At 44.3% G+C, this 21598-nt stretch overlaps 2 protein-coding genes across 8 annotated transcripts in view; one reads left to right on the plus strand and one right to left on the minus strand.

The window, feature by feature from the left end:
- Nucleotides 1-68: 68 nt before the first annotated feature.
- uck1 (uridine-cytidine kinase 1) lies at nucleotides 69-2379 on the plus strand. Its single transcript, XM_003965243.3, has 7 exons — nucleotides 69-205; nucleotides 573-732; nucleotides 996-1092; nucleotides 1161-1303; nucleotides 1380-1474; nucleotides 1549-1597; nucleotides 1683-2379. Exons 1-7 carry the CDS (start codon nucleotides 116-118, stop codon nucleotides 1868-1870), a joined length of 822 nt encoding a protein of 273 aa, XP_003965292.1. The 5' UTR covers nucleotides 69-115; the 3' UTR covers nucleotides 1871-2379.
- rapgef1b (Rap guanine nucleotide exchange factor (GEF) 1b) overlaps nucleotides 2372-21598 on the minus strand; it is a 28833-nt gene continuing 9606 nt past the window's right edge. The window contains exons 1-27 of one of the 7 annotated variants that reach the window (XM_029838048.1): nucleotides 19855-20147; nucleotides 18249-18394; nucleotides 17579-17757; nucleotides 16265-16421; nucleotides 16089-16180; nucleotides 15868-16017; nucleotides 15050-15100; nucleotides 14435-14561; nucleotides 14161-14347; nucleotides 12457-12975; nucleotides 11492-11694; nucleotides 9625-9786; nucleotides 7903-8049; nucleotides 7354-7446; nucleotides 6568-6641; nucleotides 6367-6472; nucleotides 5740-5815; nucleotides 5466-5550; nucleotides 5109-5201; nucleotides 4833-5018; nucleotides 4602-4686; nucleotides 4416-4510; nucleotides 4240-4318; nucleotides 4059-4160; nucleotides 3858-3955; nucleotides 3656-3784; nucleotides 2372-3570 (exon numbers count right to left, since the gene is read on the minus strand). In XM_029838048.1, coding sequence (XP_029693908.1) covers nucleotides 3420-3570; nucleotides 3656-3784; nucleotides 3858-3955; nucleotides 4059-4160; nucleotides 4240-4318; nucleotides 4416-4510; nucleotides 4602-4686; nucleotides 4833-5018; nucleotides 5109-5201; nucleotides 5466-5550; nucleotides 5740-5815; nucleotides 6367-6472; nucleotides 6568-6641; nucleotides 7354-7446; nucleotides 7903-8049; nucleotides 9625-9786; nucleotides 11492-11694; nucleotides 12457-12975; nucleotides 14161-14347; nucleotides 14435-14561; nucleotides 15050-15100; nucleotides 15868-16017; nucleotides 16089-16180; nucleotides 16265-16421; nucleotides 17579-17757; nucleotides 18249-18362 — 3540 coding nt within the window. In that variant the 5' untranslated portion in view covers nucleotides 18363-18394; nucleotides 19855-20147 and the 3' untranslated portion in view covers nucleotides 2372-3419. Of the gene's footprint in view, nucleotides 3571-3655; nucleotides 3785-3857; nucleotides 3956-4058; nucleotides 4161-4239; nucleotides 4319-4415; nucleotides 4511-4601; nucleotides 4687-4832; nucleotides 5019-5108; nucleotides 5202-5465; nucleotides 5551-5739; nucleotides 5816-6366; nucleotides 6473-6567; nucleotides 6642-7353; nucleotides 7447-7902; nucleotides 8050-9624; nucleotides 9787-11491; nucleotides 11695-12456; nucleotides 12976-14160; nucleotides 14348-14434; nucleotides 14562-15049; nucleotides 15101-15867; nucleotides 16018-16088; nucleotides 16181-16264; nucleotides 16422-17578; nucleotides 17758-18248; nucleotides 18395-19854; nucleotides 20148-21598 lie in introns of those variants that run through there. The other 6 variants (XM_029838045.1, XM_029838043.1, XM_029838044.1 and 3 more) reach the window with 6 other exon arrangements.

Consider the following 21598-nt stretch of genomic DNA (forward strand, 5'->3'; position numbering starts at 1 on the left):
TATTATAGAGTAAATATTGCAACTCTCGCGAGATCTTTGCGGTAGCTTCGACAGTGCAGCTAGTGCAAAGTTATCTGGAGTTCTGCACCTATTTTATCAGACTTTGTGGGCCGAAATGGATGCTTCTGGAAGCCAAGACGAGGGGGACAAACCACATCACCGACCCTTTCTAATAGGAGTCAGTGGGGGAACTGCCAGCGGCAAGGTGAGATTTGTTTTCTCCCCGATACAAACATTAGCATCCCGCTTAGCTTAGCCTGCTTAGATCGGCGCTAACATTTTCAAACTCGCTGTTGGATCCCTGCTAAAATAACATCTTCTATGAATCAGACATTAACACCACTTGATTTCCCACCTTCTGCTTTGTCAATATTTACTGACGGTGCTTCTTGCGAGCCTTTATCGTTCATTTACATGATACAGGAAATGAGGCGCTGCAGTTTGACAGTTGCCTAATTTTGCCAAACTGTCACCTGATCACATCGGTTAATAACCGCAATAAATCAATTTTCAATCACTTATAACATTATATTACACGTTCAAGTACAGAATGTAAAAGGGTTCTCTCACAGTCAACAGTTTGTGCCAAGATCATGGAGCTCCTCGGGCAAAATAAGGTGGACCATCGCCAGAGGAAGGTGGTGATTGTCAGCCAGGACTGTTTCTACAAAGTGCTGACACCAGAGCAGAAGGCAAAGGCACTCAAGGGCCAGTACAACTTTGACCACCCAGGTAACATCGACACAAGTGTGCTTTTTGTTTAAGAAGTTTAGCACTTGTGCCGCTAACTGCAGCTAATCATTACACTGATTTGTGATGGAGGTTTATGGTCGCCATATCTGATCATCCAAGTGTAGGAAATGACCAACACATTTATTGGGTATCTGGAAAGCTCTTAGCAGTCTACATGTAGTTGTGCTTGTTATTGTGTGACCCGTTTCCCAAGATGACAAACTAAACATGACACGTTTCCTCTCTTCCCACTTAAATTTCAGAGGCTTTTGACAACGAGTTAATGTACAAAACCTTAAAGGACATTGCCGAGGGAAGGGTAGTTGAAGTGCCAACATATGACTTCGTCACTCATTCTAGGTAAGACGGTCCTTTTCTCAGAGCTTGTGTTTTACCCTGAACCTGCATAAAGTCTTTCTTATTTCCAGGATGGAAGAGAGGATCACGGTCTACCCAGCAGATGTTGTCCTCTTTGAAGGAATCCTGGTGTTTTACCCTCAGATAGTACGGGAAATGTTCCACATGAAGCTCTTTGTGGACACAGATTCTGACGTCAGACTCTCTCGCAGGGGTACGTATGACATTCTTCACACACCAAATTCCAGATACTGCCACGGCCTAATGATAATTTCTGGTTGTTCCCGTAGTTCTGCGAGACATGAGCCGAGGGAGAGACCTGGAGCAGATTCTCACACAGTACACAACATTTGTCAAACCTGCCTTTGAAGAGTTTTGCCTGCCTGTAAGTGTGACTTTCCACTGTTGATTTATTTTTTTCTGCTTCGTTTAAAACACGTTTTGAATTTCTCCGGTCAGACTAAGAAGTATGCAGATGTAATCATTCCGAGAGGGGTTGACAACATGGGTGAGTGTTTCTGTAAACATGGCTGACCTCAGAGGTCTTTCTCCGGCATGAACGGATTCTTCACAGGTGATCTCTGTCTCAACAGTGGCCATCAACCTCATCGTGCAGCACATCCAGGACATACTAAATGGAGACATCTGCAAATGGCAGCGGGGCCCCCTCAACGGGCGGACTTTGAAGCGGGCCATCACCGAGCAAAGTGACCTGCATAATGGAACCGGTAACCCGCCAGTGAAGCGGGTCCTGTTGGAGCCCAGCTGTCGACCTCACTGAGACGGCGAGCTTGCGGCTGTTTTCAGACGAAGTTCTGAATGGAAATTGTTACTACTGATGAGTGGCGGGCATGTCAGTGTTATTCATGTCATCTCCTTCGACTAAAACAAGATTGTCCCCGTGGCTATGACTGGTGCATATATGTTTTCCTGTGTAACCATCTTCCTTGGTGTGGAACAAGTTTTTAATGTTGAACTGTGGAGGAAGGTTCATTTGGAGGGCAAAATATTGCAGGAGTTATTAATGTAATGCACTATGACTTTATATTTATAACCTTAATTTGAGACCTTATGTCAATTAAACTTAAGCTGATGTTCTTGTTTTCCTTGTGTGTTTTAAATTATTAATATCCATTGTGGTAGCCGTGATCCAAGTGCTTCCGGTTTGATTATACACAGCACAGGCCTTAATTTTTTTTGATTTCTCACCACGTATCATTCTGTATCATGTTAGGTGAACATTTTCAAATGTGATATTAAAAAATAAAGATTTTGATCACAGTTTGTATAGAAACAGAGCTGTTTGTTTTATTGGTGTTGGATAGCACAGTGTGATGTGTTGGTTTTGACCATTATCCCCCCCAAAAAGTGAATCAAGATGGGTTTTCTTTCTCTACAGCACATTTTGGAATGACAAACACACAAGTTTTCAGTCGCACACGAACACTCGCACACGCTGATGTGGCTGAGATGCGATTGGGACTGCCAGATGGTCTCTACACCTGAACACAGCACACGATGATTCAGTATGATGTACGGAAATCACAGCATCTTTAGTAATTCATCTTTTGTTTTTGCTTTTTTTAGTGCACATGTGTTATGGCACTTCGGGAGAAGCTTAGCTCTTCTCATAAGCATAAACATCCTTTTTAAGAACAAAAGGAAAACTGTATATAATACATTTCATAACCATACATGATTCTTACACAAAATGTTTCAAAACACACTCAGTCTCTTAAAGGCCATCCTCTCTTCAGATTCAGATCCCCTCGTGGCTGCAGCAGGTTCTCGGCTCGGCAGTCTGTGTTTGTGTGTGGAGGCCACAGTTCGTGACAGGCAGCTGTCCCGGTTTTGCTGTTCTGAGGAGAATCTGCGAGTCTCTGAGTGGGTTGGAGATTAGAACCGACAAATGGCACATAAGGAATGGAGCGTCTGAAGAAATAATGGACCGTTCAGCGCAAACCCAGGCACACACAACGGCTCCGCTCTATAACAGAGAGCCCAGGGAGCAGACTTCTGTTGTCTGTGCACCTCCCTGTTCTCTCTATGTGACCCCCTCGCTCCTTGGCGTCAGGACTCCTCCCTGCTGGAACTCTTCCCCATCTGATGGCCAGAGCCAAAGTAATCCCAATTATAATCTTCTGGATCAGGACAGCTCTTTGTAAACCTCGTCCACATTCAACTGTCTGCAGTTTGTCCTCCGTTCCCAGATCGATTCTCCCATTATCTCCGACCGTTTGCTTTCATTTTTGTCTGCCCGAGTCTATATTAAAGTGGAGTTAGTGTCGTGAAGCACAGTTGCAGGTCGGTCTCGGAAAGAGCCACGTACCCTAGGTCTTCTCCTCGCGGTCAGTCTTGCGTCTGGTTATGTTCCTGGGCTTGATCTTCAGCGACAGCTCCCACAGGGCCTCTTCTGCCAGGTGGTCGCTGAAGTCGTTGAAGAAGGAAACGATGTCTTCGTTCCGCTTCAGCTCATAATGCCTGAGATGAGACGAGTGCGAGGTTCGATTAATGTCGTGAAAACAAAAGCGCTGTGTACTTTCATATGCTGTACATTGGCTCTTACACTTGCTGGAAGCGCCGCATGCTGTCCAGAATGTTGAACTGCTGCCAGCGTTTGGAGAAGTTGACCTTCCCGTCAATGTAGTCTGGGTTCCCCAGGTGGACAAAGGTCAGGTCCTGCAGAATAAGACCCCTGCAAGACAAAAGAGTTTTGAAGCTGTTGTGGCGGCCAAAAACAAACTTGTGACGGTTTTATATGGACTCACAGGTATGGGATGCACGGAGGCTCCACTTCAGCCAGAGCAGCTCTGTACGCTCTGAAGGAGGAGGAACTGTCGATCAACGTGCAATATTCTTCCAATCCCTGAGAGGAAAAAAAGGACATGTTGTCATGGTTAAGGAAGGTTTAAAATAGTTCTTCTAACGACTGCCTTCACAAAATAGGTCTTAAATATTTTATGTGTTACCTCTGAGGTCTGTTTCTGCCACTCCAGTCTCCGGATGGGGGCAGAGTCCAGAGCAGACAGTATTGCCAGGTAGGAGTTGAAATTATTCAACTTTCTTAAGTGCTGTTAAAAAAGTAGGAATTTAGTTACAAGATTTCCTTCCTTTGCTACTTCAACACCTAAATGGGTAGTTCCGACTAACCTTCATAATCTTGATAAACTTTAGAAGCAGCTTCTCTCTGTCCTGGGCTTTCTCCTGCTGGATTATCAAAGAGCGAACCCTGTAGGATTAGGAGAATAAAAGCATGCAGAGTCAACAATTACCATCATCCAACGGAGAGAATATGGTGATGCCACTTTTGGGCGTTTTAGCCTCACCAGTAGCTCATGTTGTTAAAGTGCTCTGTGAACTGAGTCAGGTTTGGACTCTTCTCTTCATTCTGCTCCTTGGCCCAAAGCAGCACCTCAGGGATCTGGAGAAGATCAGCAGGGGTTGACTGAGGGTGCAGCTCGGAGTCGGAGTTCAAACAATGCTGAGCAACAAAAAGGCAATGACTGCTTTACCTCGATCTTATAGAAGAGCTCGGCGTCCAGGAGAGTAAGCTGATCTGCAATCTCATGACTGCGGAAGTCGTGGAGCGTTCCTGGCCTGTTAGGACACGGATACATATCAGCTCACCAGACCAGATGGAATGAAATTATCCAACTGATTGTGAAACTTTTGATATCATATTTTTCCAAATACAGTGCTGAATGACTGCTTGAATATATGCAATCACAGCGCGTGAGTGGTACCTGGCAGAGACGCCTCGCGCGGCCAGTGGCTTAAGAGAGTTAGTGTAGCGCAGTAACTTCTTCTGCTCCACTTTGTCCAGGATGTTTTTCCGGAGAACACGGGCAAGGCTGAGCTCGCCATTGCACACCAGCGTGAACACCAGGTCCATCAGCTGTTTCAATATGTCCTCTGTCAGTTCCACCAAACTGGAAGACAGAGGAAGAGAAAAGGAGGAGTCAGCTCTTCGCGTGCTTGTGAAACACCCGCAAAAGACAAACCTCTGGATAAACACTTACCACAGCTCATCCACGACCCGAACCAGCACAAAAAATGTGTTCTTGCTGACTCGCTTCTTGAAGGTGTCTGGGCTGTGGCAGAAACTTGTGTATGTGCACTGGGGTCAAGGTCAATACTAAACTTTATACTAAAAAAAATTTCATTAACAGAGATTTTACACATTAATGAGCCATTATTGTCCTGGTGCTCCTGTTTATGCTCAAAGGATTATGTCAATAGCATTTGGGACAATCCTAAAAATATTTTTTGTGGTGAATATAAACACTAGTAATACAAAAAAGCCGAAGATCAAACAAGATAAAGATGAATTTCATTGGGAAATGGGGAATTTTACAAATAAAGTGAGAAAAGGATATCTGTAGTGCAGCTTCTTAATGAGGTCCTCAGGGGTTATAAAAGTCCTATATGTTGTCAGAAAAGCTTCACAGTACAAAACAAGATCTGCAAAACCAAAACAGAAGAAAATAAATATCAGGGTTCAGGTTTTAAATTGATTAGACATGACAAGTCTGTTTTGGAATATGGAAATACTGCTGTTGTATGACAACTGTTCCAGTGACCTCAAAGCCCATTAGCACACTGTCCTGTTAAAAAAAACACAGAGTGAGCGTAGGTGTCGTCACACGGTACCTTTACGTTCAGTTTCTGTAGCATGGACTAATAAAATATCTCCCGATCCAGCACGGACGTCAGGGCCATCATCGTTCTGGAGAAAAAAAAAGAGGAGAATTCAGAAGATGAATGACAGACAGGGTGATGGGTCAGACTAAAAAGTGGAAATGGCTCATGTGCCATGACGCAGAATAGCTTGAAACCCATTTTTGTACCACCTGTCCCGCTCCTTTGATGACGAAGAAAAAGTCTTGTGTGTGATAAAAGCACTGCAATCCATCTTCTGTGATCTCTCCTTCTAAGAATCATTTCTGTTGCACTGCCCCCCAACCATGCAGGATGCTGAGCAGCATTTTCACACATCTGTCTATCATACTGCACCATGCAGGACAAAGGAGGAGGAGGAGGGGAGGAGGCAGCACAGGAGAGCAGGGCGGTTCAATTCCAGCCCTGCAATTCCTCCGAATCGCCTCCAGGGGGCAGCAACTGATCTTAAAGGTGCCAGTCTGACAATCTGATTTGACATCTGACTGAGTCACACTGAACTTTAGTCTGTGTGGGACTAACAGGATAAAACACAGACTGGTGATACATAGCTCTGTCACAGCATATTCTTACAAAACAAATGGAAGAGCTTCAGCTTACCTCTTGTTTTAGTGTTATTCGACTCATGATCTCCTTGTGATCTATGAGAGTGAGCTCATCTACATCTTCTTCGTCGCTGCCTGCTGACTCCGTCGACTTTTGCCTCCTAAAACAAATACATGCAGTACATGGTTCAGTATATACAGTATGGTGACAAATATACCTGTAATATGGGATAAGGAATACTGTTACCACCCATACCTTTCCTTGTCCACAGTCTCTTTGCTATTGGTGCATGGCTTCTGGGAGGTGGGGTCATCAGCTGTGATCGTTTCCTAACAATTGCAGGAAAAGCAATGGTCATTTACTCTCGCTTCAACAGACCGTCGGTGAAGGACGATGAATGAAGTCAGATCAGACCGCGTGGACCAGAACAGTGCATGCAGTACGGTTTTCATGGGAGGACAGATGGTTCGTGACCCTACCGGAGTCACTTCGATGAGGCTGGAAGCTGATGAGTAACATATAGAATCCAACACGACACCCAAAAAGATTCCAACACCACAAACTTCAATCAAACACCCACAAGTCACTTTTGCTTTCACACTCACACACCACAACCCAACCAGTGTACAAAGCTGTTATGGGAAATGTTATTTGAAAACTGAAACCCACTGAGAATCCCTTTAAGAGGAGCTACATATCCATTACGTTGGAGCAAAGGTAAAATACCTTTTAAAGGTGAAGCACAGCCACAGAAAAAGGTCACCTAAGTTAGAACACGCATGGATATCTTTCCCCACGACACCAAAGTCCCTTGCAAGCAAACTGCAAAACTTGAAGACATGCTCAGTCAAGTTTGGCTAAATTTGCATTCCATTTAATCGCCATCAGCTCAAGAGATGAATCGATCAGAACCGCTTGAGTGGAGGGAATGAGATCTGCCAGTCAAACTGGGAAATCCTCCGCTGCATTTCAAATCAATTCATATCCTGATGGGTCGTGTAAATGGAACTGACCTTTAACCCGTGGCGGTCAGCTACTTACTGTGAGGGAGAGCGGCAGCTCCCCATTGGCTTGGCTGGATGAGTACAAGTTGACATACTCTCCCTCCCCGCCCTCGTCATTTGCGCTTTCGCTCTACGGGAAGAGAGGAGGGACAAACCCAGGCGTAAGGTACCCGAGAGGGGCACTCTCGGGTAGAGCATTTGGCTTGATGGTAAAGCTAAGAAGAAGAGTGTTGCTCGTCGAGGTTTGCTGTGGTACAGTGATCAGTAACCTTTGGAGGTCAGTCTCGCCACTGCCGCCAGGTGGCACTGGAGTGCGTCATTTGCAAAGGTATAGTATTTACTGAAAACAAGATCATGCAGAGCATCATACTGAACTGAGATTCTTTAAAACCAGTAATCAGACAGCAGGCAGTTAGTGGGCGGTGAAGTTGACAACAGGATGCAACCAAGTGTCATTATCATCTGTGCAACACTGAACTACCCTGCACAGCAATCTGCCAAAACCCAGTGTCTCGTTTTATTATCTGTTTCAGAAAACTGCTACATGCTTCCTGTATATGCTTCCATCGTTCCTTGGTAAGCTCACCGCGGAGGTGTGGAGAGAATCAGTGAGCGAAGGCTCAGAAGGAAGACAGACAGCCACGGAACCCATTGAGTCGGCCAGGGAACCATTGGGCCCGCCCCCACTGCCATCCAGAATGGTGGCATTGGTCAAGGTAACCTGGTCCAAGCTCTGTGATTGGTGGAAAGAATGAAAGCAGGAAACGAAAAAGAAGTAAAGAGTAAAATAAAAAAGACAGCACTGCAGGATCAGAGGGGTGAAGCCAGAACAGACAGAAGGAAGCTGAATAATAGGAAGGAGAAGGGAGGAGTGTTCACTTCATTCTCCATTCACCTCAGTTATGCTTGGATTATCAAGAGTGATCTGCCTGAACATGAAGCACACTGCGCGCCTTCACCCACATGTGCACGCAAACACACACACACACACACACGCACGCACACATACACACACACACACACACACAGCATCAATGCAACAGCAGCACCACCAGCTAAAACATCTCCAGTGCAAATGACAAAATAGAAATAGTTAACAAGGAAAGGATGCTTTGACAACACTATTGTGCAAGTGAGTGAGGATTTGTGTGTCAACCTTAAGAAATTCCTCTCTGAAGGGGAGGCATCGGAGCTTGTTTGAACATGTTGCACATTTTAGCTCTGTTTCAGCATACCAGCATGTGGGGCATATACAGACCACTGACACATATTGCACACAAAGGCCTGTGTTTCTTCATGCACAGACATGCAAAATCAGCTGGAGCTTCTTCTAAAAAAAATTGGAATTGAAGAAAATCACCCAGAATTTTAGGCCTGAGCATTTCCTTCTTTTAACTCAACATATGCAAAGCAGCTTTGTTAGCATGCCTCCCCCAAAACACATTACCCCATTGAGCTCAGGAATGCCAACATTCTACAGAAACAGACAAACGGAAAGTTTGGAGGTGTGTGCATAAGGCGGGGTGAAGAGGAGGGCAGGAGAAATGGATGGGACCGCATCAAATGTGTGAACAAGAGCTCTGTGCTCGAGGATGGAAAAAAGACGAGGCGAAGACATGGAAAAGGAGGAATGTGTTTTCCATCAGGTCCATCTGGTGCTGCATTCCACTGGAGATATCCTTAGGGAGATCCACACCTTGTGTTTTAGGGTGCCCGCACCAAAGGGTCGTCATAGGTCAACCCCTCCCAAAAACACTAGCATGCAGCCAAGTCTGTAGTAGCCAAGGAACACAGCATTTTATTCATTAAAAGTGGTCGAAAGGTTCCAGTCCAAATGAACGTTATATATTCCTACAGCTAAAGGCTTGGCAGTACTGATGATGTTGGGACGTGCTGCTCCAGACACAAACACCTCATTCAATGCAGAGAGGAAAAAGGTCAAATAATGACCCATCACGTTGAGAACCATTTCGGCGACACACACTGCACAGCACATCATCAACTGCACACACTCAAAAGCACTGTGATGACAGCGTAACTAATGCCGGCCAAACCACAACACACAACAAAAACACACACAAAGCACACATGGATGGGTGAATGGATAAAATGTTGGGCCACACAGCAACCACATTAGTGACCCTGGAGGGACGGCCACACGTGAAAGCATAGACGGGCAGGGGGGAGATAAACAGACTGTATCACATATGGAGCACACACACAGGTCAAGCCCCTGGGCCAGTCCAGGACCACACAGCACCCACATTAAAGAAAGGGTGGTGGACGGATGGGGGTGTCGGAAACTCACCGTGGGTGTGGTCAAGGACGCTTGTCCAATCAGGTAGGAGTTAGAAACGGACATGCTGAGGCCCAACCCCGAGCCTGCCTCCTCCATGGCCGCCACAGACGGCTGGAGGTGGCAGGACAGAGAAGAAGAGGAGGAGGACGAGGGAGAGGAAGAGTGGGAGGCCTGAGATGGGAATAAAGGGGATAGGAGATAAAGGAAGAAAGTAGAGAGTAATCGGGGTTTAGAAAGGGCAAATAAGGAGAAGAGGGTGTTAAGGGAGTAAAGAAAAGGGGACAGTTGATAAATAGAAATAAAGAGTGAGTTAGATTTAATAGAGATTAGCAGATTTAATCAAAGCTAAGCAGTAGAAAAGTCAAAGTGGTGAAAGGCTAAAGATGATTTTAGCAGGTCATCTTGCAGACTACCACTGTTTGACCTTCCCAGTGTGGCTGTATTTGAGTTACAGTTAAGTCCCCTTTGGCAGGTTCAACAAGAAGCACATAGGTTACGCACATTTATCATTTACAGCATCCAATAAACTCCTTTTAGGTTCCGAGCTTTAATAGCCTTACAGAAACCAGGCCAACGACAACACATTCTAAACCGGGTCAGTATTATCCACTCTGCTTTTTGCCGCCCTTTTCCTTATCCACACAGCAGCTGAAATTACTTTTTTCCCCTCCTTTTTTTTTTTTGAAAAGCCGTGTAAAGTCCCCAAAGCATGTAAGCCTAGAACACGGGCTTATGGAGGAGGCAAACAGGCTTATTCCACTGGGCCACGGGCTCATCAAGTCCAAAACATGAAGCCAGATTAGGCCTTGCAGCAGGAGCAGAGATGAGTGCAGTTTCACTGATGGCACCGGATGCACGTATGTGGCTGCACAAAGGGGCTGGAAAAGGAAGAAAGACTCTGAGGTGGCATGAGCGGAGAGCTGCTATAGTCACGCACTGTTTTTACTAAGGATGCAGAACGTCTGACAGCATTTATACATGTTAAACCATAGTTTGCCCACACACAGCAACATGCTAGTTTTATAGCCCTACACTTTTGCTTATTCAAAGATTTCGAAAATACTTATAAAAATGGCATAATTGACATTTCAATACTTCTTTTGAACCACCACCATTTAAACAGTGGGAGTGGAACAAAGAAGCAGTGACATCATATCGAGAGAAAAATTCAATAAATCTATGAAAATATCTTACATATTTGGAGGGGAAAAAAACTTGTTCCAGATGGACCTCATCACTCTAACAAGAGGAAGGATTTTTTAGTGCTGTGTAAGTGCCTTACACGCTTCACCGAAGTGTGAGCGCTCTATGAGCCGTCTCTCCCTGCGTCCCACTGCCTCTGTGAGACAGTGGTCTCAATTAAGCCAAACATCGACCCAGAATCGGATAAATGGACGGGGCCTGATGTGGCGGCTGATAAAGGCTGGTCTTATCACTCGCGAACCAACCAGACAACTCCATCGGTGCACAGACCTTTCGCTGTGGCTCCAGAAAACGACCGGGTGGGAAGTAAGGAGGAGGGATTTAAGAGGTGAAAGAGATAACAAGATAGGAAAGGGAAATTTGACGAGGATTACCGCAGGAATGCACTGGAAGGCTTCCCAGCCATTGGTTCGAGTTCCAAACCTCTGCCGCAGAGGGGTTTTTAATGTTCTTTTGATATGCCAATAACAATCAAAAGAAACAACTTTAATATGATCCTTGGCACAATCTCAGTAATTTAAAGAGCGATCAAAGAAGACTCCGTGTTATCAAGGTTTTAGAGAGAATGGGGACTTACGGGAATTTTTAAAAAATGTATATTTTTAGAGAAATATACCGTGTTTTAAGTGCCCATTTCTTAATGCAGAATGTAGCATCAGTTCAGTGGCCTTACCAGTTGCCTTTGTTTCGGGGGCAACGCTGGAGGCTGCACAGGCTCGTGAACAGAGTCGGTGCTGCTGAAAGAGTCATTGAAGCCGTAGACCTCCTGAAAGCGCTTGTTTCGCTGCTCGTAGATGCTCTCGCTTTGTGGCATCTGGTAGAACACTGATGGCTGTGGCTCGGAGTAGTCCTCCATAAACTGCATGTACTGGAGAACTGAAAGATGAAGATAGATTAGGTAAAAAGAACAATGCATTCGTATGAAATACGTCTTTCTTTTGTTGTGAGTTCAACTAAATCCGATAGTCTGGTTTTCTTTTATAAAGGACCATATATCACTTGTCATATTTTTACAGCAAAGGCTGATTTATTCTGATTTTCCCTCTCTTTAAAAATAAAAATAGATCCAACAATTCCTGTAATGTGAGTTGAAAACACACCCCTGCCTACTTCTTTTGTTCTTTTTTTCATTTCTTGGCCTCTCTGGAACACACATTTTATGAAAAACTAACCCAGGAAGAGATCAGCCGGGTGCGGCTGTCAAGATAACATATATTTCCTTCTTACAAAACCGCAGTGTTGTCGTCATAGATTATGATATATAGTTTATCTGAAAACAATGAGATCGGAATGAAGGTATGGAATGACATAATACACTAGCATCTGAGGAAGTGATGTAGCTGTGGGTCAGGAAATGACCAAATATTGCCCCTTGTGCCCCGCGTTTGCATCATTGTAGCACTTCTTGGTATTCGTATCCGGCATCTTCTCAATATTTCCTTGACTTAAGGAATTTTTCAATGAAGTGATGACAAATTGCTCCAACCTCCGCCCCGCCCACTGCCCTTTCCTCAATCGCTTCCTAAAATATCCCTTCTTTAGAATCTTTGTCAGTGCTCTCACTTGTTTTGATCATTTTTCTTTCTTGGCTTCATCACTTCGACAGCCCACCCAATCTCCTCCTTCCCCCTCACTTACTGTGTTTGCTTTTCTTTTCCGGCAGTGGCGGCGGACTGGAAGGTACATCAGCACTCTCACTGGCTCCATAATGGGCAACAAACACCCCCCCATTCGTCTGGGGCATGGGTGAAATGGGTGTGAAAAGGGGAAATGGTGGGGTGGGGTGTCGCTCTTCTTCTGACAAGTTGTCGTACTGGGAGGGATAGCGTTCGTACAGCACTCTGGATCCAGCGTCAGGGAAGGGTGACGTCTGTGTGCTGCGTCGCTTCTTTTGGGGAAGGGCAGGGGGGGCGCTGATGCGTGCTGACTGGAAAGGATGGGTTTGATTGGGCTGCGGTGTCCAGTATTCTGGCTGCTGATGCGGGGCTATGAAGCGAGGGTGAGAGGGATGCTGTCCGGGGACCGGGGAGGACGACTCGCTGTGAGACTCGGGTAAGGGGCTCAGACACCCTCCTACGGGTATGGGAGGGAGATTTTCGCCAACTGACAGGTCCTGGTGGAGGAAGTCATAATCCGGGTCGTAACACTCTGTGTTGTCTGAAAGGAAGGAAAAAAGAAAGTGACTCATCGTGAAGTTAAAAACGGAAACATTAACTGTAGGATGGCGTTTATTTTTAACACCTTCCCAACAGATGGGAGAAATATTAATGGCGGCTATTTGCAAAGGTTAATCACAGGCCAAGTTTAATTTTTGGCTTTATTTTAGAAGTGACTCACTGTCATAATCTCCAGATTTAATAACTCCAAAATGAGTAACAACCTTATATTTCGTCCCTGGCTTAAAGAAAAAAGTCGAGCAGATCAACTTATAGATAACAACCAAAAATAGCCAATAATAGCAGCCAACAACAGTGGACGGCTGGAAATAATACGCTACAGTTATAACAGACTCATTTTAATAAGTCAAAGCAACACGTCCAAATCGTTTACATCTTTCATTTCCCTAAACTGGATTAAAAGGGAAATATTTTTTTGCGTTTTTGAAACTCATAACGCAAATGAATGAAGTGAATAAGAACCACCAAAGGATGTGAACTGGAATTAATAATAAATATCAAACCAATGTCAATGACCTTATCTAACAGAGGTCCAGCTAACATGCTGGTTGGCTCACAGTGAAAAAAGTAAATTGTGAATTCATTTAAGTGAATTCAATCTTTAAAACAAATATACTGAATATGAAATGTAGGAATCTATACATTAAAAAGGAAATATTGTGCTTTCTAGGCGATTTCTTTTTCTTGGCAACATAAAATAAATGCTTTGGTCCATTGAACTGAGTGACATCGGCAATAAAATAGAAGCATTTCATATTTAAAAATGTCTTCACAGCTGAAGAGAAGGTTCAACATCAGTAATGGAACAACACAACTGGAGAGCAGCTCTTCATGATGTCACACTTCTCCCCTCTGCAGTTGCCTATAGATGGCAATCTCTTCATCCAGCTCACACACCTCATCTGTGTGTGTCACTTTCACAACTTTAAGGAACATATCAATTCTGCATTTTTGATTTCAGTGGACTTATTTTAAGAAAAGTCAAATGTAATTAGCAAGTTATCATTAATCAGGGTTCCAATAAAGGCTGCACTATTACTTTCTCTCCTGGAAAGAATAAAATGTATTCAGTTAACCCTTATGTTTGAGAGAATTGTATAATCAAATCTAAATCAAATGGGATTATGCTGAAGAATTCCAGATTTGATCCGATGTTAACTCTTACCGAGAGTCTCGCAGCTGGTGTTTCGCGAACACTGACCGCTGTCGTGGTCTATGGAGGAGAGCTGCTCGTCCGACTTGCTAAGTTTCCCCATACTGCTGCACGGAGACAAGCGTGGAGAGTCGCCCCCGTACGACTGACTCCCCCCGGAGAATCGTCTCTGCAGGAACTCCTGCTCGTAGTCCTGCTGCTGAGACAGATTGCATTTTTTTAAGAATATTTGGGTCTGTATGCTGGCATGATCTAAACTAAATCTGAAAGTGCTTTGTTATCTCACCCAGTTCCTCACCTGTCTGTGTACACTGCAGGGCAAACTGGAGCCACGGCTCATTGGTGCGACCACTGCAACCCTTGTGGGGGAAGGGGCTGACTGCCGCTTCTTAGGGGGGAGAGCTGGTGGTGGGCTGTTTGTAGATAGATATAAATAATGAAATAAGTAAAAGAGGTGGCAATGTTAACAAATTTAGCAGGATCAAAGAAGCAAAAACACAAAATATGGCTTCCACAGGCATGTATACACACACAAACCAATGTATGAATACATGAACAGATATTATCTTCACACCTGCGGGAAAACAAGATAAAGGGTATTTATTATTAGCCACTCTCAGGTATGGTAACGATCTGCCCTGCTTATCTAGCCTAGGTTTGTGAGTTAATTACAGGTCAAAATGGGGATGGAGGAGGAGACATTGCACATCTGAAGTCAGTCACACGCTTTCATGCACTGAACAGCCTGTTGATTGGATGATCAAATCTGGAAATACCCTGAAGGTTATTAACTCAGGGACAACGCAACCATGCAGGTCAAACTTTCATCCAATCCCAGGCATTATGAGGTTTAGGGTGGGATGTGACAAATGGAGACGGGTGGTCCGATGGTCTAACATACTTCTCCTTCTGAGAGGGTCTCCTTTGGCCAGCATCAGCACTCAATTGTGCTCTGGACCCAGTATCCAAAAGAAAACCACAATGGGAAAAACAATGAGAGAGACAGCAGAAAAAGTGAGGCAAGACGGGAAACGGCGCAGCAAACAAACCAAAGGACTCCGTGATTTAAGTGAGAGATGAAAAACTGTGAGGAAGTTGGAGTTTTTGAGCATTTGCAGCTCAGTTGCACAACGAAAATACAATATACCAAAATCTTAACTGCAATAAACTTTTGTCACTCAACTTTAATGGTTGATTGGACGTGATTGTGTGTTTATTCATAGAAGTGCTGCTTGTCATTTGTTATCATCAGTCTGTACTTCTGTGTAAAGGATGGTTTCATGTAAGCAGAGTGTGCAGCCCCCAGACAATAACAGTAAACAGGAAGTAAGGGCAACACATCAGCAAGTCCTCACAAATAGATTAAAACCAGGCCAGTATTCCAAGCAAAAACATGTGTTATGTGACTAAACACAGGGCAGTAATCCCACAGAGCAGGGAGCACCTGAGGATCTGCAAATTTCACTTTAAAATGTAAACTGTTAATTTCCTGTTTCTGCTAACGCTTCGTTTTCTGTGGCCACTACGGCGATTTCATTTTCACTTGTTTCAGGTGCAAACAATCAGGACTTAACAAGACGGTTAACGCAGAAATGGTCTGTTCCTTCATTATAAGCTTATTCCACTTCCTTCAGGATTCACTTTAATTCAACCAATATTTTTATAGCGACGCTGCAACAGAAGCAGAAATCTGTAGCTGCACTGAACAACCATCTGTACCTGAGCTCGGCCATTTTGGCTTCCGGAAGTGGAGGCTTTGGAGGGGCTACATCTTCATCAGGTGTTTCAGAGGCAGTCTCAGCAGGGGTGCTGCTCTTCTTTGAGACCTCCTGCTCCCGATCTATCGAAGGCATCTCCACTGGCAGGTCGCTACGCAGATAATGTGAATGAATAAATGAACTACTCGTGTTTTGGGGAGCGTGTTTAGATGCTACACTCACCCCTCTGCTGGGGCCGAAACAGGTGGGGCTGGTTTGTTAGGCGTGGTGGGCGATGGCTGCTCTTGCTTCTCAATGGTTAACTTAACCAGTTCCTGTTTGAACAGAACAACATGGATCGCTTCAGAACCGTGGAAAAGCATTAAAAAAACACCGCTAACACTTTTACTATGGCCTACCTTGACTCCATCCAGGACTGCTTTGATGACGCTGGTGACGGACGCCACATTTTCCTTGTCCTCCAAGTCAATGCCATCCAGCATCACCTGGTCCGCCCATCGGATAAGGTTAGCCAGACTTTGATAAACTCGGTTATGGCAGGAAGACAGCGCCGAACTGTTGAATGGGAGACGCATACGGGTGGGGAAAACAGGAGGTTAGGTATTACCCCTCAGCAAATCTCCTTGTTTATTTAAATTACATATATAGGGGTTCTTATGCAGAGAATAAGCCAACTTCAAACTTCAAAGTAAAAATAATCAAACTAAAGAAGGTGTAACCACACTTGGAGAGGGAAGTGTTGTTTCGGCCTGTAGTGAATGCACAATGAGACCAATAAATAGGGTGTGGAAAGGGCCTGCACCAACATGCTGTAGATAATTCACAGTGTTGGAATATCCATCTAGTGTATGAGCACAGCTCAGCACTGTGGTGGCATTAGGCAAATGAAAGGCCCTGGAGAGGCGAGCGAAGGGATTTGAGGCATGGTATCAGAACTGAAATAGAGGGGATCATATTTGTGACTAAGAAAGGCTATAGACAAGCTTTAGTTTGTGTTGAAATTAAACTTAATTAGAAAAATATACCTTTCGTTTAATACAGACAACATTGTAGTACTCTGAGCATGTAACAGACAAAAAAAACAATGAACAGGTTCTGTTTAGCTTGGAATCCATTAGACTGAAGTCAGATCCACAAAGAGAAATGGCTGCTCCTCCATGCTGCAGCAGTAATCCATCAACTGCTTTAAAACAGAGCAGCAAAGCAAAAATACTGCTTCACCTCTGACCTCTATGGCTTCGTACAAAGTGACTGGGAAAACAAAACAAAAAAACACAGGCCACACGCAACGTTAGCTAAGCACGGGCTATTTTGTCTGTTTTACCAGAGGCTAAAAGCAAGTTAATATGCAGGATGAGTAAAATTTACTCTTGTTTGCCTGAAGTAAACGACACAACAATGAACAACATCGCACATAAGTTAAAAAAAAAGAAAAGAAGAAAAGCATTTTTGTCTTCAGGCATCACACACTAGAGCCCTTGAGGGGAGGGCCTCTGACAACACTCCAATCTCTACAATCTGCTCAGTGATGCTAGTTCCAACATGCCCTGCCCTTACATCTGGAGGGAAAAGACACGTCATCCCCAGCAACCAGAGAGCACAGGCTGATATCCATTTTAAGCAAAAGACTTTGTGGCCTTATTACAGAATATGCATCAGTAGGTTTTTATGTGCTACAGATGGCTAGCATTTCAGAAAAGTGTGCCCCTTACCTGTGCTGTATTCGGGAGTCACCCTGGACGAGAGGAAGGATGGCTTCGAGCACCTTGCTGGCTGAGCCTGGAAGCATCTCTAGCACCTTCTTCTCCACAACCATTTTGTCAACAATCGTCTTGAAGTAGCGCAGGGCACTGACTACCTCCTTCTCCTGCTCCTCCAGTCGGCTAACCTTCTGGAAAGACAATAAAACAAAAGAGTGCCTTAAATCGGAAAAACAAAACACCTTCTTGCAAGCTCAACATAAACAATCGCACTAAATTTATAATGGCTCTCATCATTTCCAGCACCAGCTATTAAGTTATGTGGCTTGCTGCCATCTTGGTGCAACAGCAAGTGGGTCTTTCAATTCCTAGGGAATATATTCATTACACTAAAATCCTTAAGAGGGCGTGGTGGAAGTCATTCAGGAAGCAGCTCAATTCATGTCTATATAGGTTTAGACACCTGCTGTAGCAAAGCCAGCTGAAGTACGGGTAGGCTGTGGGAACCAGCAGAGAAACCCGTGTACACACAGACACAATGGAGTACAGAGAACACAGCACATGAAACAGGAAAACAATCATCTCCCAGTCAAAGGCGCAGAATCATGTAGGAAAAAACGGTGTACTTCCCACAACACACACAAATATGTTCTGGTACACACACACATGCAGAAACACACACCTTGTTAGCAGGTTTCTCAGTACTCTTGGCTGTTGGCTCGGGCTGAAGCTGCTTGGACTTCTTGGATGGAGTCCTCTTGATTTTGGGGGAGTGAAACTTGTCCTTTAGCTTCATTGTGAAGGAGGACAGATGGGACCGTTGTGAATCTAAAAGTAGTAGAATCCAAAAAAGAATCAAATAATTGCATTGTTTCCGCTGATTATTACACCTAGATGTGACTGTTAATGAGAGGCACAGCCATGGCTGCACTGGTGTGTGAATGCAAACGTCTGTACACAGAAATGAGAGAGCGCGCAGATGAGTGTGGTTAGTAGTACTATAGCAGCAAGATAAAAGCAGTTTCAAACAGAAGAAGCCACATATTTAGAATAATCTATTTGGTTTCTCTGACGGGACAACCCCAACCTCAACACCGAGTTGCGATTTCCACATCAGAACATGTGGCAAACTGGAAACAGTTTTTCCCCCCTTTATGTTTGTGTACCGGTAGATATGATTCTATACACATTGTAACAGATAAGTGATGAGTTTCTTTCCCTCTGTGGACATACAACATCTTTATATCTGGTTTTCAAGAAGAAAAATGCAATTACTGGCAGAACATGTCAAAAAGAAGACAGCGAGCTGCGTGCTGCTTTCAAGTGCGCCATCGATCTACTCATCACAGAAACATCCAGCCTACTGTCCTTCCTCACCCGTAATCCTCATTGCACATATCTCAGCAAGGAGACACATTTTGCAGAGACAGTCAAGGACAGTTACGTGTCTTGTTAAAATGTAGACGAACACTTTCAACAAGTCAGTCCTGATTCATTAAGCTATTTTTATGCCATGCTATCCTTTTAATGCTATCTTGAGCACTACTAAAAATACAACAGCTTCATAGTCTGCAAATTACTAACAGTACGTGGCATGACTCAATAATGTCAGCAACTGGAAATGAATCTCAAGGCAGTTTAGTCACATTTAATCTGCATTTGACCCAGTTCCTCATATCCAAACAGGTCATTATTCACATCTGTAATGAGCAAATTTATCTTCCTAAATAAGATCAACATTGCTGGAATACTTCTTTAACAATTCAATGTCATGGCAAAGAGAAGTGTACAATAGTTTATTTGTACGTCTCTTTTAAGTCACTAAGGTGTAAAAAACACCACGTGCGCGTTCTCCTGCAACGTAAGAAAAAAGATGGGGATTGACAGCAAGAGTAAAGACCCTGCAACAAGCAGCTTTGTGGATGAACAATGTGTTGAAGCACATGGGATTGTAGGGTGCTCTGGTGCACCTCAGCAGCCTGAATAGACAGTGTCAGAAGATTTTCATACTCCCAGCCTGTACTTCAACTTTTAGTCAGCTCTGCTCTCCTGGCATGGCTTCATTTAAAGTGTCAAGTACAGCATATGATTTTCATACCGCAGCAGACTACATATGACTCCCGTAATCCTATGTTTGACCTATTTTCCTCTGTATTCCTGGCCTGAGTACAGCGACTGTGTCTCACGTCACATATGCTGGATGTTCTATCTAATTTTGAACCGGCTCAGAGGAAATATGTGTGAGTTTATAGAGGGCCCAGAATGGAGAAGCGGTGACAGTGACTCACAGGCTGTGAGATACAGCTGGTCCCTCAGACACGGCTGCAGCCCCACGGCTCAAATGTTTATCATGCAGACGTGGCTGCCTCTCCATCTTCTCTGTTACTTATTGCGTTCGCTACAGCCTCCCCGCCGTACTCTTCAGCTCTGCAAAGCGAAAGCCGCCCCCACCCCCTTTCCTCTAGAGGACACTGGAAGTCTGCCTCGGCATGGAAATGATGTCATCGAGAGAAAGAAATGAAGTGTTAAGAGAGAAAGTCTGCGAGAGAGAAGAAGAACACAGTGGTGTTACACAGCATCCACCCTCCGCCCCTCCACCCTTCGGAGACGAGGCGGCGAGCCATCCCACCCTCTCTCCCCAGCTGCCTGCCTGCTGCTGTTTAGAGTTATGAGATGGTGATGTCATTGGCTGTAACGTCTCTTTCACTTAATCTGACTCAGTAAAACACTGACAGAAACACCACAGTGAAAACATTCTTAGACCCTGTTGTTTGTGCAGAGGTCGGTGCCTCAGTGCACCTTAAATGTCCACATCCCACCATTTATGCTGAACTCTGTCCGTGAAATGCGGACTTTTACTGTCCGCATTTAAGGAACTGCCGCCGAACAATGAACACTTTGTAGAATCTTTCGCCTGAGGCCCCCAGATTTCTACATCGCTTAAAATACATTGAAACAGAGCAGCAGAGGTGGCCTGATAAACAGTAAAGTGAGGTTACAACTCCATAAAGGGTGAAGTCTGTATCTGCTGTTGTAAACTGCTGTCCCACCGAGGTCTGCACGCAGACTCTGCTGAGCCAGGCCTCAGCAACTCACACTTGGTTGAAATTTGCACAGTGGAAATCGCACAGGCGCGTAACATTTGGCACGCTAAACCGTGCAATTTTGAATCAGTATTATTGCTTTCTTGTTGAACAGATTGCCGCGAAACGTACAAAATGATTGAAACTGTGCATTTAAATGTAACCGTTTAAAAAATAAAAACCCTGAGGGTCTACAAGTTTCTCCTGCAGCTTAATTACGCAACAAATAAACACACACACGCATGCAAACAGAGTAAATTTAAGGGTGTTTAGCAATAATAATATACTGTTGAATGTATGCAATACACCTCACCATGGTTATATTTCCCTGAGCTCACATATTTACCTCATAAAACAAGAGGCGAGGCATGACCTGGTTATTTCTGTTGCTGAATTATATATAAGGCCCATTCAGGAATTTGAAATGTTTCCAGTCCCGCTATCATGAACTGTATGGGTTCCAACTGTCTCATTCCATTGGGTCTCAAACCTTGTGCAACAATGTGCTGAGGAAACGTTTGGTTCATTTTAAAAAGGCTGCTGCAGATCAGCGGAGAACTGACTGATCGATGTGCGATGTGTGTTTAAAATAGGTGTGATCTACAGTACAGCTGGAACCTGCCCCCCCCACCCCCCCACCCTGTTGCCAGCGCTCTAGAAATAGGGTGAAAACCGGGTGGACAGATAGATGCTGAGCTTAAGGTTACACCCAGCTGTCACCGTCTGCTGGACTCCCGTCAATGTCAGCGACGCAATGAAAGCGCGCAGGCCTAATCTTAAAACTTCATAAAGGAATGAAATAATGAGTAAAATAATCATCCTGCAAGCGACTGAAGAGGAGAAAATATTTAAAAAATTAAGGTTTTCAGTTTATGTCTAAAAAATAGAATACATCAAGCTGATATTTTACTAAGTAACCAAGTAACTCAAATAATTACAACGGAAATGG

The sequence above is a fragment of the Takifugu rubripes genome, chromosome 6 (assembly GCF_901000725.2).
Source record: "Takifugu rubripes chromosome 6, fTakRub1.2, whole genome shotgun sequence".
NCBI lineage: Eukaryota > Metazoa > Chordata > Actinopteri > Tetraodontiformes > Tetraodontidae > Takifugu > Takifugu rubripes.